Raw genomic sequence first — 15,359 nt, 5'->3', positions numbered from 1 at the left:
GGTTCTGGCGAAGACGGCTTAACACCTCCCGAACGGTGTGCCGGTGAGTGCTGAGATTGGACGAGAAGATGAGGATGTCATCTAAATAGACAACAATGGAAATATATAACAAGTCCCGAAAGATGTCATTCACGAATTGCTGGAAAACAGCTGGAGCATTACACAGACCAAACGGCATAACGAGGTATTCATAATGTCCATCTCGGGTATTGAAGGCCGTTTTCCATTCGTCCCCCTGGCGGATACGGATCAGGTTGTATGCTCCCCTCAAGTCTAGTTTGGTGAAGACCGTGGCCCCCTTAACTCGGTCGAACAATTCAGTGATGAGGGGCAGCGGATAGCGATTTTTAACGGTGATGTCATTCAACCCCCGATAATCGATACACGGTCTCAGGCTGCCATCTTTCTTCTTGACGAAGAAGAAGCCTGCTCCTGCCGGAGAGGTGGATGGCCGGATAAATCCCTTCTCCAGATTCTCCTGGATGTATGCCGACATGGCCTCGGTCTCAGGCAACGATAAAGGGTACGTTCTTCCCCGTGGTGGTGTCTTGCCTGGAATGAGATCAATGGGACAATCCCATGGCCGGTGGGGCGGCAATGTATCGGCACCTCCTTTACTAAAGACATCTGAAAAAGACGAGTATGGTGCGGGTATGGTGGAGGCAGGAAGCTGGGGAGAAAATGCTTGAGGTTTGCTCAGAAGAATAGGAATAACAGGAGATAAGCAAGAAGAAAAGCAGTCCTTACTCCAGGCCTTAATCTCCATAGTTAGCCAGTCGACATGGGGGTTATGCTTGGTAAGCCACGGCATCCCTAGGACTACAGGGTGAGAGGACTGAGGGAGAACCAAAAACTCTAACTTCTCTTGGTGCAGGGCTCCAACTTGAAGATGGATCGGTACCGTCTGTGAGGTGACATGGCCACTGGAGATGTGGCTGCCATCGACGGCTGTCAGGACCAGAGGTTGTTCCAGTGGTTGGAGAGGTATGGAGAGTTGTGCAGCCATGTCGGCCGAGATGAAGTTCCCAGCCGCACCTGAGTCCAGTAGAGCTTGCATGGACGTTTGTCCCCGAGGAGTACTCAGGGTGACTGAGATGGTAGAGTCTATGGTGGAGGGAGCAGGCGATAACACTCCTAATCTAGCCTCCCTCGTGGAGATTAGGAGCGGTCGTTTCCCGGACGAAGAGGACAAGAGATCAGAAGATGAGAAGATGAAGCGCAGTACATACAGAGATTATCTCCGCGACGTCGGTTCTTTTCTTCGGGAGAGAGACGGGACCGATTTATTTGCATTGGTTCTTCTGTGGCAGAAGGAGTAGATGATCCAATCTTTACAGGAGAAGTAACCACAGAAGAAGAACGAGGTCGAAAACGTTCAGAACGAGTCCTTTCCAGTTGTCGCTCGTGAAGCCGCAGATCAACTTTATTGCACAAGGAGATTAGCGCTGTCAGAGTGGAAGGGGTGTCACGGGTAGCTAGTTCGTCCTTGAGACGGCTGGAAAGACCATTCCAGAACGCGGCGACGAGAGCCTCTTCATTCCACTCCAACTCCGATGCTAGTGTCTGGAACTGCACCACATATTGGCCCACCGATCTGCTACCTTGTCGAATTCTCAGAATCTCTGCAGCGGCTGATGACACTCGACCTGGTTCGTCAAAGATTCGTCGGAAGGAGGCAATGAAATCATCGTAGTTGTTTAGTAGAGGATCTGCTCTCTCCCACAGAGGCGAAACCCACTCTAGGGCAGATCCCGAGAGGAGGGAGACAACGTAGGCTACACGCGCCTTGTCAGTTGGAAAGTTGGAGGCTTGGAGAGTGAAGTGCACATCGCACTGATTCAAAAACCCGCGACATCCTTTAGGAGACCCATCGTACTTGCTGGGGGTCGGCAAATGTAACTGAGGGGGAATAATGGACCCGACTGGTGGCGTGGCGGAAACTCCTCCCGAGGATACTGAAGATGTTGCTGTAGCCGCTGGAGGGGTGGTTTGTGAGGAAGTCAGTGATTGTAAAAATTGCGCCACTTGCCGCTGTGAAGACTCCACTTTTTCCAGGCGGCCCATAATGCCTTGCAATACGTTTGCCAGAGATCCCTGATTTTCACCCGACTCCATCGGGTCAGTGCAAACTGTCACGGCCGAAGATTCTGATGAGGTCGTGTGGTGCTCAGGGACTGAGGAGGAGGCAGTAGTAGGGTTAAAACGAGCAGGTTTAATAAAGGCTGTCATACAGGACTCAAATACTTCTTTGAGAACAACTGTAATAGGAATCAAAGTAAATGGCAAACGATAAATGTCCAGAAGACAATGAGGATGAATGTCCAGAAGACAATGAGGATGAATGTCCAGAAGACAATGATGAAGAAAATCCTGATGAAGAGATGAAAAGATGGTGGCAAATAGAGGATCCGGAACTGGAAGAAGATGGGAGGTGACTGCGGCTGGAGGTAGCTGAAGAGGAGGTCTTTGGGGAATCCAGGAGGAAGCACCCAAGGGTACCAGAGAGAAGCTGGCGACCAGCGTGACTGGAAAGGAGCACTGGATCTGAAGCCAAAGCGAGCTGACGGACACAGCTGGGATAGCAAGGACACAATGAGTCAGGAGCCTTCCAGGAAGTGCACGGCACAGAAGACTCTTTGCACTGACACTGAGTTACCTGGGCAGATCCTCTATATGCATAGAAGGCGGCTGCCATTGGCTATCACAGTGAAACAGGTGTGCAGCTCTGATTTGGCCCAATCCCCTGTTTGCCCTTAAGCAAGATGGCGGCGCTGGTCTCAAGGCACCCATAGCCTAGAGTGAGACCACGCTGCAGACTTCCATGCTGCCCTCCAACACTGCCGGACCTTTGCCTGCCGCCTCACCTGACATGGAGGCCGACACACGCCAGCCGACTGCGGACACGGACGGGTGAGTACAGGACCCGCCGTGTACCGCCGCGGCGGCGCGTGACACATAGTAACCCAAATTAAAATTATGCAACATAGTAGTGCCACATATTCATTATAACCTAACACATTATGCCACACAGAAGTAGTGCTTGTTACATATTATCCCACACAGAAATAGTGTATCTTACACATAATGCCACACAGAAGTAATGCCCCTTACACATTATGCCCACATTAGTAATGTCCTTACACAGAATCCCAACCTCCTTACATATTATAAAACACAGTAAATATGTAATTATTTAACTAGAATATACTTCTTTACACATTATGCCACATAGTATAAACCCCTACACATTATGCCACACAGTAGAAATCCTTCCCTCCCTTACACATTAAGCTACACAGTAGAAATCACCCTACATATTATGCTAAACAGTACAAATCCCCCTTACAGATTATGCCACACAGTATAAATGCCCCTTACACAGTATGCCACACAGTAAAAATCCCAACCTCCTTACATATTATGACACACAGTAAATACGAAATTATGTAACTAGAATGTACCTCTTTACACATTATGCCACACAGCATAAACCCCCTTACATATTATGCCACACAGTAGAAATCCTTTCCTCCATTACACATTATGCTACACAGTAGAAATCCCCCTACACATTATGCCAAACAGTAAAAAAAAACCTTACACATTATGCCAAACAGTAAAAAAAACCCTTACACATTATGCCACACAGTAGAATTCCTTCCCTTCACTTACACATAATGCTACACAGTAGAAATGCCCCTACACATTATGCCAAACAGTGGAAATCCCCATTAAACATTATGCCACACAGAAATCCCCCTTACACATTATGGGCCTTATTCTGGTTGGTGCGGCCGGGCCGTACGCGTACGTTCCGGGGTTTTTCATGATCTGCGCATGCGTACAATCGCCAATGCGCAGGCGCGAACACTCCACAACGCTTACGGACGGGTCTCTCCGTGCGAAAAAACCTGTACGCGAGAGTACGGGCATTGAGGGCGGCATAGGGGCGTGTTGAGGGGAGCGGCCGAAATAATGAGGGAAAATGGGCGTAAATATGGGAGTACACGGGGGTGTGCACCAAAAATGAACGGTGCTACTACCGCACGATCGCCTAAAGCACCGTTCATTTCGGACACAAAACAGGCGGCCGCCAACCGCCACCTCAGACCACCCCTACAGATACCGCATGCCAGCGTGCGCCTGGGTTTGCTAATTTACGCTGATTACTACTCAACCACATACACCTGAATGTAATAAGCAATGCTGCAGTCTATTAAGTCAAAACCATGATTTCACTACCTGCAAGCCACACACAGCACTCAAACACATTGGAAGCTTATCTTTCTATACTTCTCTACATTTAAAGGTTTGTTTAATTTAAGGTAAGAATCTTTTTAAGACCTGCTTATATATGCTAAGGTAGGTATTTGTTAAACAGTTATACACATTCACTACGTGCTTTCATAGACTTTACACAGTAGCACACTCAATCTACACAAGTCGACATGTGTCAACGTGTTCACTCTAATACAAACATAGGTTTTGTATTTATGATACAATAACATAAACCACATCTAACACCTACAAAGTATGTTTCAGCAATGTTTTAAGCCCATGCCCACTATTTTGCACACAATCTTCAATTGAGTTAATAGAAAACAATAATTGAATAACAATTAGAATAATTAATTAATTGTCAGAATTGTAGTTGAAAGGCAAGATTTGCAGGTCCATATATGTGAAGGGTATGCCAGCGTGCACGGACGTACGCTCACTCTCACGAGCGGTGACATAAGCTGAGTTTTCTATTGAAAACAATATGGACCCGTCCGTGCAAGCTGGCGTACGCTCAGATAGCCGCAAGAAGTCGGTGGGAAGACGGACGAGAGACGTCCGTAAACGGTGGCGTACGCTCTGTTGTACGCCAGTTGTCGGAGTGTAAGGGCTGGTCCGTCCGTGTACGTTGGCGTACGCTCAATTGTACGCCACTCCCCTTCGACGTTGTTTCTGGCCGTACGTATGCGGCTGAGTTGTGGGTGGACTTAACCCCAACGGCCGCGTACGGAGAGCGTACGTTAATAGTGAACGTACGCACGTTTGGCCGCTCCGATCAGAATAACCTCCATAGACACACAGTAGCACATTATGCTACACAGTAGAAGTTGTCCCGGTACTTGTGAGTTATCTGGGCGCCCGATTTCGAAATCGGGTCGGATCGGGCACATCGCATCGCATGCGACCATCGGATGCGATGCGATGCGATGCGATGCGATGACCCGATTTTTCCATAGGAATCAATGTTAAAATGGACTGAGTCCATTTTAACATGGAATTCAATGGGAAAAAGGGGTTCTTTTCATACCCCTACTATCCAAGTGGGCATGGAGTTGGATATAAACCTGTGGCGAGCGTAGCGAGCCACCGAGCCCGAAGCGTGGCGAGCGTAGCGAGCCCCGCGAGGGGACACAGAATACCGTCCCCTCGCGGGGCTCGCTACGCTCGCCACGCTTCGGGCTCGGTGGCTTGCTACGCTCGCCACAGGTTTATATCCAACTCCATGCCCACTTGGATAGTAGGGGTATGAAAAGGACCCCTTTTTCCATAGGAATCATTTTAACATTGATTCCTATGGAAAAATCGGGTCATCGCATCCGATGGTCGCATGCGATGTGATGCGATGCGATATCGCATCGCATCGCATCTGATTGTATGCCTTAACTTAAGGCATACAATCAAAAAATCGGGCGCCCAGATAACTCACAAGTACCGTTGTCCCTTCCACATTATGTTACACAGTATAAACCCCCCTTCCTCATTTACACATTATACCACACAATAAAAAAAATCACCTGGGCTCTCGCGCATCACATTGGGAGTGTGGAGAGTTCCCTAAGGATGAAAGCTGAGGAAGCTACAGCAGAGATTAAAGTAAGTCAGCTGCTGTTTAGGCAGAGCTTCAGGAAAGAAGTTGTGTGAACCTTTGCTATAGTACACAGCAGCAGGTGCTCAGGAAATAGAATCTTCTCCCTCAGAGGTTTGCTGCAGTATTGGCAACACCACCTTAGGACCAACCCTTTTATGATACGGTTATACAGGAAGTCTTTGACTCAGTATATGTTTACAATGCATGCAGGTGACACTTTTTATTAATTGCTTTGTTTGGTACTTGTTTCCTAGAACGGCGCCCATCGCGGGCATCGCATGTACATCGCATGCCATTATAATGTCGAGCCCTGCGAGGGGACGCGGAATACATGTTAAGTAATCCGTGTCCCCTCGCCACGCTTCGGGAGCGTGTTCCGCAGCCGCTCGCCACGCTTCGGGCTCGGTGGCTCGCTGCGCTCGCCACACTTTCTATTCTCAACTCCACGCCGACGTGGATAGTGGGGGTATGAAAAGGTTGAAAGACGCGTACCGCCGCCCCTCGCGGGCTCTCTGCGCTCGCCACAGTTCGGGTTGACGTTGATCGTGGGGTGGCGTTAACAATTGGGGGGGGGCATTTCACACTTCAGGGTTGGTATTTGGTGTCTGTAGGCCATTTAACATTGTTCCCTATGTGAAATCGGGTCAATTGGGCCTATTAACATTGTTCCCTATGTAAAATCGCGGTAATCGCGTCGGTCGCATCGCATGCGATTTTTTTCCCGCATGCGATGCGACCGACGCAATTTTTTTCCTTGCGATGCCTAAGATCAAAATCGTGGGCGCCGTTCTAGGAAACAAGTACCCTTTGTTTAATTGGTTAAATACCCCCTTCCCGACATTGCCTTTTAAGGTAATTTTTTTTTTTTTTTTCCTCCTTGTGTTCAAATAAGCGTAACTTTTTTAATTTTCCGGCTATATAGACACATGAGGGCTTTTTTTTTGCGGGACAAGTTGTACTTTCTAATGGTACCATTTACTATACCGTATAATATTCTGGGGAATCAGGAAATAATTCAATGTGGGGTAAAAAAAAAAAAAAACGCAATTCCACAATTTTGCGCTGGTTACGGTTTTTTTGGAGTTCATAGTTCGTTTAAAATGATGGGTTATCTTTATTCTATGGGTCGTTACGATTCCGGTAATACCAAACTTATATAGTTTTCGTTACATTTTACCACTAAAAAAAAAAATAGAAAATGTTACGGTTTTTCGAATTTGCGTCGCGTCGCCATGTTCTGCGGCTTATAACTTTTTTATTTTTCCACCTACGGACCTGGGTGAGGGCTCATTTTTTGCGGGCTGAAGTGTACTTTTTAATTAATACCATTATGGGATATGGGCGACTTTCTGATCTCTTTTAGCGATTTTTTTTTTGGGTAGGCGATGCGACCAAAAAGCGTAGTTTTGGCGTTGGGGATTATTTTCCGTTTACGCCTTTAACCGTGCGGGATAACTAATGTTATATTTTAATAGATCGGACTTTTAGGAACGCGGCGATACCAAATATGTTTATTTTTTTTATTATTTATTTATTTTTATTTGGGAAATGGGGAAAGGGGGGTGATTTGAACTTTTAATATTTTATTATTTTTTTTTTATTTTTAAACTTTATTTTTTTTTTTTTTTTACTTTTACTACAAGGCCCCCTAGTGTACTTGACCACTAGGGGGCGCGATCGCCTGTACTAGGTTCAGCCATAGAGCTCTATGGCTGAACGTAGTGATTTTTTTCACTTCCTATTACATCCTGCCTGAGGCAGGATGTAATAGGTATGAATACACGGACAGCACAGGGGTCTACATTAGACCCCTGGCTACCATGGCAACCGATCGGCACCCTCCGATCGCGCTGCGGGGGGCCCCGATCGGCGCCGGAGGGGGGCGCCCCCCCTCCGATCAGCTATTTAAGCACTGCGGGCGCTTTGCCCGCGGTGCTTAAAGGGTTAAACGGCCGCGATCGGCGAACTCGCCGCTCGTGGCCGTGAGAGCAGGGACATGGCTGTAATATACAGCCATTACCTGCTCTCTATCAAGCCAGCTCACTCCGTGAGCTGGCTTGATTCACCCCCAACTGACATATGACGTATATATACGTCATATGTCGGGAAGGGGATACTGTATGTAAGTTTATAACTAATTAGGAGGCTATTTAACCACTGGATTGTAGTATGGCACTTTATTCACCTGACACAATAGAAAGACATACAGACAAACAAACAGACATATGTAAAATGAAGATTGTGCAGCTTGTTACACCTGAGCAGTGCTTGATATAATGTACGTTGCCAAGATAACTGATGTGATATGGTGAGGGAAATATTTAATTCATTACATAATGCAGACAGTTTAACATGTTTATTATTCTATTGAAATAGCTGACTTCCTGTAGAACATTGCCATAGTATTGGTTTCCATGGGTTACAATATTCTGCTACTTTTCTAAAGAAGCCTTTATGTTCTCAAGGTGTTACAGCAGTGTAGAAGCTAAGAACATGTGGATCTAGATTTCTGTTTCTACACTTAAAAGACAAAGTGTCTTTATCCTGGTTTAATGTACACAATATACATAAAATAATCATATATTTATTGAATCATGCTACCAGGGACACCACAATTTTTTTTGTTGGGGTTGGGGGGGTGTAGGTCTGATTTAGTGTTACCCCCCCCCCGGGCGGACTCTCCTGACCTCTCCTCGGCGGTGGCGGCGGTCAGTCCTCTCCTTGGCGGTGGCGGCAGCTTTCTCGAAGCAGTGCCGGACTCCCGTTGGCCGCGCTGCTGCATCTTCACCAGGCGGGCACTGCATGTGTGTGATTGGACAGCGGATCCAGCACTGGATCCAATCACATCTGGGGGCATGCATTCATACTGGTGCCCCTGTCATTGCAGCATCAGTATAAGTGCCGCTTCCCCATTAATTTTCAATCGGCTTTTACAGCCCATTGCTGCTCCCTGCCCCCTGCCCTCCCCTATCTGCCCCCCACTGCCCGTAGTTTTAATGTCAACAGCGGAAGGCACCTCTCCCGCTGCCTCCCACCCTCACATGCAGCAGTGTAAGAGGGTGGGAGGCAGTGGGAGATGTAGAAATTATGAAAATAATAAAAGAAGATATATAAATGTCTTCTTTTTATTATCTTCATCATTATGACAGGGGGCACTGCCTCCCCTGACTGCACGTCCCTGCAGTATAACACTGTGCTTTCTATAAATGTAACATTGGTGGCAGTGAAAAGTTACAGAGCCTCTCATGCATCAGCTGTCTACCAAACAGCTGATCACGTAAAAGGCAGTTGAAAAAGGCAGTTGTAGGTAGGAGCAGTAGCGCACGCAGGGGGGGGGGGGGCGAGTACCCACAAACCCCCCCCCCCCCCAGGAATCTACGGTCCCTAATCTGAAAGCTAAGGGTCCCCTCTTTTCATGGGTAGAAGAAGTTTAAAAATCGGCCATGGGGAACCAGAGATATCTGACTTCAAAGGAGTGGACCCCATCCAAGCCTGTTAATTGCTCATCCCAGTCAGATGTTTCAGGTTCTGTCTGACTTCGAGTTTTTCTGAGGGTATATTCCAAAAGCTGGGACTCTCCCCCTTTGAGGGACACTAGTAGCTTGTCTCTACCTTTCCCAGAATCAGAGATATCAGCCTTTCAGCAGCTGGTTACTGCTCCAGCTCCACACACCTGGTATGTAGTTTTATATACTTGTTGGTGGATTGCTCTGCCTCCTGAACTCTGATCCCCTAGTGCCCAGTACCATTTGGTAGGTTTATCTAGTTTTTAATTCCATTAAACTCTAAGAAATGTATTTCCCGGAACTGGAGATATCTTCAGTCAAGCAAGCTGTCCTCCCACCAGAAAATTATGAATAATAAGCCCACTCCACTATACTGTACACCCCTCCTCTGCGTATTAAACATCCTCTACCACCCTGGAAGTTATGTATCAGGGCCCCTTCATTCAGCCCAATGCCCCATTCTCCCACCTCATATCCCACTATCTGTGCAGTAAAGGGGTAATTAGTGGAAATTACTGATCCAGGCCCTACATGCTGAGCGGTTCATATAATACCCCCTACCACCTGCGGGTCATCAAAGCTTCTGCTCATAGCACCCCCTATCCCTACCGCTGGAGGATCGGTAGGGGCCCCAATACATTGATATGCCTAGGGGTCTACACCGCTGTTATATATATATATATATATATATATATATATATATTATTTTTTATATACATTTGGGCTATCTATAATACTTTAACTGCCCCTCTCTGGAAACCCCCTTCTGAAAATCCTGCGTTTGCCCCTGAGGAGTGCAGGAGATGGAAAGGATAGGAGCTGCCATAGCTGTCGTTCATGGAGAGTGCTGAGCGCTGCTGTGTCTTTCTACACTAAAAAAGTGAGCGCTGCTGTGCCACTGAAGCTGCTGACAGACTAGACAGGCTGAGCACTGCTGTACCTATGAAAATACTATTGCTGACTGGAGAGCCGCTCCGTCCGCTGAAGTGCTTCTGCTGGAAGCAGTGGGATGAGGGAGCAGGCTGCCAAATGTGGTTTGGCTATCTAACGCTGAAGCCGCCTAATGACATAGGCGCCGGTGCTGGCTGACCACTGGGGAAGCCGCGCTGGGGAGTAGGCGAAGCTGCTGGTGCAGTGACTGAAAGCCGCAGGAAAGAAGGTAGCTGCTAGAGCTGGTTATAAGGGAAATTGCTTGTGCCATTGATGGAAGATAAGCTTCGTCCCACCCACCAACTCCACTAAAGCCTAAAGCCTCTGCTGGAATATAAGAAAAGCCAGGCAGAAAGTACCTATCCTGAATAGTTATACACATATTGAGAAAGACAGAGACAGTGAGTCTACAAGACAGATAGCTACAGGAGTGGTGAGACAAAACCATTGTATTGTTTGTTATACACCGATACATTTCAGGAGAGCCACTGAGAGCTACTATACTAACTATAGGGCTGGGGAAGCAGCCGAATTACATGCAGCTATAAGAAGTAGCTGTCATACTGGATAGTTACTGGGAACTCAGCCAAACTTTAATGGTTTGCTACTTTGTAGCAAATGCTACTCAGACTGGTCACCTGATACATTTCAACCTTTCTACGGGAGACAGTTTGTTCCTTTGTAGTAGTTTGTTACATAAGGACAAGACCAGATAATTTCTGGAACAAACACGGTTATATTTATTTCAGTAAAAGGGAGATATGAGCCCCAACGTGCACCATCCAGATAGGTTATAAGAGACATACCAGATAGGTTATAAGAGACGCACCAACCAGATAGGTTATAAGAGATAATGTGTTTTACTAATGCAACTGGCCACTTAAAATAAAAGTGTAAAACTTTTCATATCTATTTTTTGTATTGCATGCACTATATATTGTATAGGATATAATATTGTGAATAGTAATGTGTAATGTTTTGGACTTTGTCATGATTTATGTTTATGTGTACATGTAGATTAAACATCATACTTACCATGTTATAGGTGGGCTGTTTGATTCTTTAGGTTGGGCAGCTCCTCCTACAGTATACAGGATCAAATAAAAAGAGATAAGTAGGGTTAAAACAAATAAGTGGCAATTATCAAATCTACCATTTATTACTTAGTACAAGTATTAGTTATTATTGTTTCCCAAGTACACTGATTGAATAAAATCAACTCATCTTTAGTGGAGGCACTTTTAGTGTAACCATTACATAAACAAAGAGGTGTGAGGTTACAAGAAGACGTTCAATAGTATCTGATTGGTTGCCATAGCAACATCCAATGTGAACTAGAACTCCCATCTAAAGCTGGCCAATCTACAGATTTCTTGTCAGGTTTGAACAAAAACCTGGAAATTTCTGAGTGACAGTTTGTCAGTTTTCCAACATTTCAAAGCAAATGGTCAACTGTCATCTGCTCTCATCCATTACCAGGTTTTGCTCCAACCAGCCAGATTGGACAATCAATCTGTATATGTATGGCCATATTTAGTTCATTCCCCCCTGTCTATCTAATAACCCATGCCCGTTGTATTATGCATCCCTCCCAACCATTGTGATCTCAGCAGGACAATCCCCATTATCATGTTTGTTCCAATTTGCAGAAATTTGGAAGGCATGCATATACTGACAACTAAATAACAGTGCTTACAGAAATGATGTTGAAAAAAATATATATAACTGATCTGCTATAAAATGTATTCTATATACAAATTGTTAAAAATAACTTGTAGTCAAGAACATTAGAGAAAAGCCAGTAATACCGCTTTCTCTATTGGTTATATTAAGTCGCTGCAAACTATTTACTGTATCCTAATGTCAACAAACCACAATTATTAAGTAACTTGTGCATTATAGTGAGTGTAAAATAACAATAATCAACTGTTGCCATTACATAAAATAATAATCAGGAATACTCTATAAAGTACATCTCTCTCAGCAGAGGATTTCCTAAATCTAAAATATCTAAAAAATCCAATTGGAGGTGTTGCCTGAAGCAATTATTTTATACACTGTACTAGAGAATTATAGAAAATAATACATGGGGGTAAATTTACTAAAACGAGAGTTCTATTGGAGATTGGATGTTTCCTATAGCAAGCTATCCAATCCCATCTATAATATTCTACAAGGTGCTAAACAAATAAGAAGTAGATTCTGATTGGGTAAAGAGAAGGGGGTGGGTGGAGCGCTATGAACAATAATTGGTTTGAAGTCAATTTATAACAGCATGAAAAATGTATTTTTATGATAAAATGATCAATTTGTGCATTTGCACTAGGTAGGTGTATGATATAATCACATTTACGGCACAATGCATTGCACAGAATATAAAATAGTACAGAAAATTAAAAAATGTACATTAATATGAAAATAAGAATAAAAAGATTTTTGAAAAAATGGGTCTGATACTTATGGTCTGGAGTCCCGTTTCACCCAAGGTGGGGAGACGTAGATGGAGTTTGAACAATCCTGGGGTCAATCCTTAAATAGCTGGAGAAAGTTAGGGTCCATTAAACCTTGCTGGATTCTTGTTTCATGCTGGAGGATGCTGTTAGAGCCCCTGTTGTAGTGCGGGGAGTCCTCAACAATGGTGCAGAATTTGTAATCCTAATTTTGCAGGTGGTGGTTCCCAAATAGGTATTGCAGCTTTTTAGCCCAGGTATTGCAAAGTGACCGACTACCCCCACTTTACAAATTCTGCACCATTGTATATATTTGTTATATAAATTCAAATAAAAATGTTGCGTAAAAAAAGATTATATTTCCTACAGTATATAAGATACTGCAAATGTTACAGGTCATTATGATAAATAAAAATGTTTATTTGGCAATTTTCACACCAATTTTAACAAATTCACTTGGCGCTCAAAGGGTTAAGACAGTTGTTTCCAAACTGTGTGCCGTGGCACCCTGGGGTGCCACAGGACACTTGCAGGGGTGCCCTGAGTTGCAGAACCAATTCAAATTATTAATGATAAATACCACAGGTGAAACCAGTGCTGTCAATAATAACTTGGACAAACAGTAGCAAATCCTGTCTCTTACCATGTAACTGACCCAAAGGATGACATATAAACACAATTTACTTAATATAATAATTTTTCCTAAATTTAACAATAATTAACATTCGGCCTAGGGGGACCGTGAAATTGTTTTGATTCTCAAAGGCGCCGTGATTCAAAAAAGTTTGGGAACCACTGGGTTAAGCACTATCTCTGTTTCTGAAGTGTCTGACAAGCTTCCTGACAATGTTTTACTTTCCTGATTTCTCTTTGTGTTTGCCTTTACAGAACCACCTCACCGCCTTTGCAGAAGTCACATGATATTGAAACAGACGCTTTTTCTCTGCACTGGACCTCCTCCCTCTTCACAGTCCACTCATCTCAACCGAGACATATATGAAAAGAGCAGGAAGTACAAGCTACAGTATCTGGTCTATTTAATGATTTTTACAGTATCAACAATATTGTCCGCATCTGAAGGTTGTTTTGTAATTATAACTTGTTTTCCTTACTTTTTTCAGAAAACCATTGAAGGTGTGTTAGCAATGTGCACTAGTCAATATGTCCAATTCCCACAATTCCTGGTCCTTAGAACTTTCTAATCAACCATGTACAGTAACCCTCTTTAGCTCACATTTTCAGTTTTGAACTTTCTATCAATCACTTTAAAAAAAAAAAGGGAAAAAAAAAAGAAAAAGAAAAACAGGTTTGTTCAAGCTAATTTAGCATGACCGATCTCCCATTTAGTAACATTTAGTATGTACAAAAGAAAAAAAAGAAACTTATTTATGTTTTGTGCTAAATACTGTTTGCACATGGTATTTTGTTATATATATATTTCACTATATGATTTATATTTTATGTTATATCAAGACTGGTGCTTATGTTTTGAAGGGAAAAAAATGCAAATTTTTACTGTAATAATTAATGTATCATAATTAAAAATTTATTTATTTGGAAATTTGTCTGGCGTGGATTAAAGAGAATTTGTGTTTTTCGTGCCTTCATTGGCTTATGCTTCCATACATCTGTGAAAGAAAACAAAACTATCAAAATATCAATAGTTCATAAAAAGAATATCAATAGTTCATAAAAAGAATAATAAAAAGTGAATATAATCACAAGAGGGAACTACAGACAGCAGAATTCCAAATACTGTAGAGAGGGGTATTGTAGTTAAAAGATGGGGAGTTTTATCAATGCTTGGAGAGTGGAGATTGGCTGGTACTTTATCACCAATCTTTGATAAATCTCACCCTGAATCTGAGATTGTGCTTGAAACTAGTTTAATTATAGACATACTGCACTTACCAAGTCTTCTGAAATGGCAGAAATGCTCTGCCAAGAATTGTACCCAGAAGAGTGGGAAAGCCTCCAAGCTAGATGCCCCCCCCCCCACCCTTGCTTCCCCGCCACACACACACACACACCTTTCCTCTACAGTGTCCATTAGTGGGTGGTCTATGGGGTTCCAATTACTCATTTCATGCATAAATCCATCATTCTTGTCCTGCCAATGCTTCACAATGCCAGTATTCTTTGCAATTCCCCCTATTCTGCATTCTGTTCCCCCACTACACCATGCCCTTCGCTCTGAGGGGGCAGTCAAGATAGCGGCAACTATGGTTATAAATTGTAATTTAAAAACTAGTATCAATTAAAAGAAAATGCTAGCAGAATAGTGTGTTCATAGTGGTCTAATGCTGATAGTGATATTATTTCTAATATGAAAGCAAATGCTATAAGGGCACATACAGTACTGCAGCTATCTTCTGCTATGGCTAAGAAAAAACACAATCCGATTCACCACTTTTATAGATGCCATTGTTAATCCAGACATAGAAAAACAATAGTTCTATAAATGTGTACAGAAAATCAAATCATTCCTGATCATTTAAACACTACATATATATTTCCACACTAATTATAAAAAAAATTATATCGTTCAGTGGTTACTATAAATCAATTAAAACAACCAGATCTTAAAAACTTCAAACTTCAAATTGC

The 15,359-nt window shown here is 43.7% G+C and overlaps 1 protein-coding gene across 3 annotated transcripts in view; it reads left to right on the top strand.

The window, feature by feature from the left end:
• The window catches only part of PLPPR5 (phospholipid phosphatase related 5), a 281,612-nt gene extending 267,339 nt beyond the window's left edge, over positions 1-14,273 (top strand). For all 3 annotated transcript variants that reach the window (XM_083157061.1, XM_083157062.1, XM_083157063.1), the window contains one exon: positions 13,641-14,273. In XM_083157061.1, the coding sequence (XP_083013187.1) occupies positions 13,641-13,752 (112 nt within the window). In that variant the 3' untranslated portion in view covers positions 13,753-14,273. The remainder of the gene's footprint in view (positions 1-13,640) is intronic.
• The last annotated feature ends 1,086 nt before the right edge of the window (positions 14,274-15,359 follow it).

The sequence above is a fragment of the Crinia signifera genome, chromosome 8 (genome assembly GCF_055691185.1).
Source record: "Crinia signifera chromosome 8, ASM5569118v1, whole genome shotgun sequence".
Taxonomy (NCBI): Eukaryota; Metazoa; Chordata; class Amphibia; order Anura; family Myobatrachidae; genus Crinia; species Crinia signifera.
This window is presented reverse-complemented; position numbering and strand designations above follow the sequence as displayed.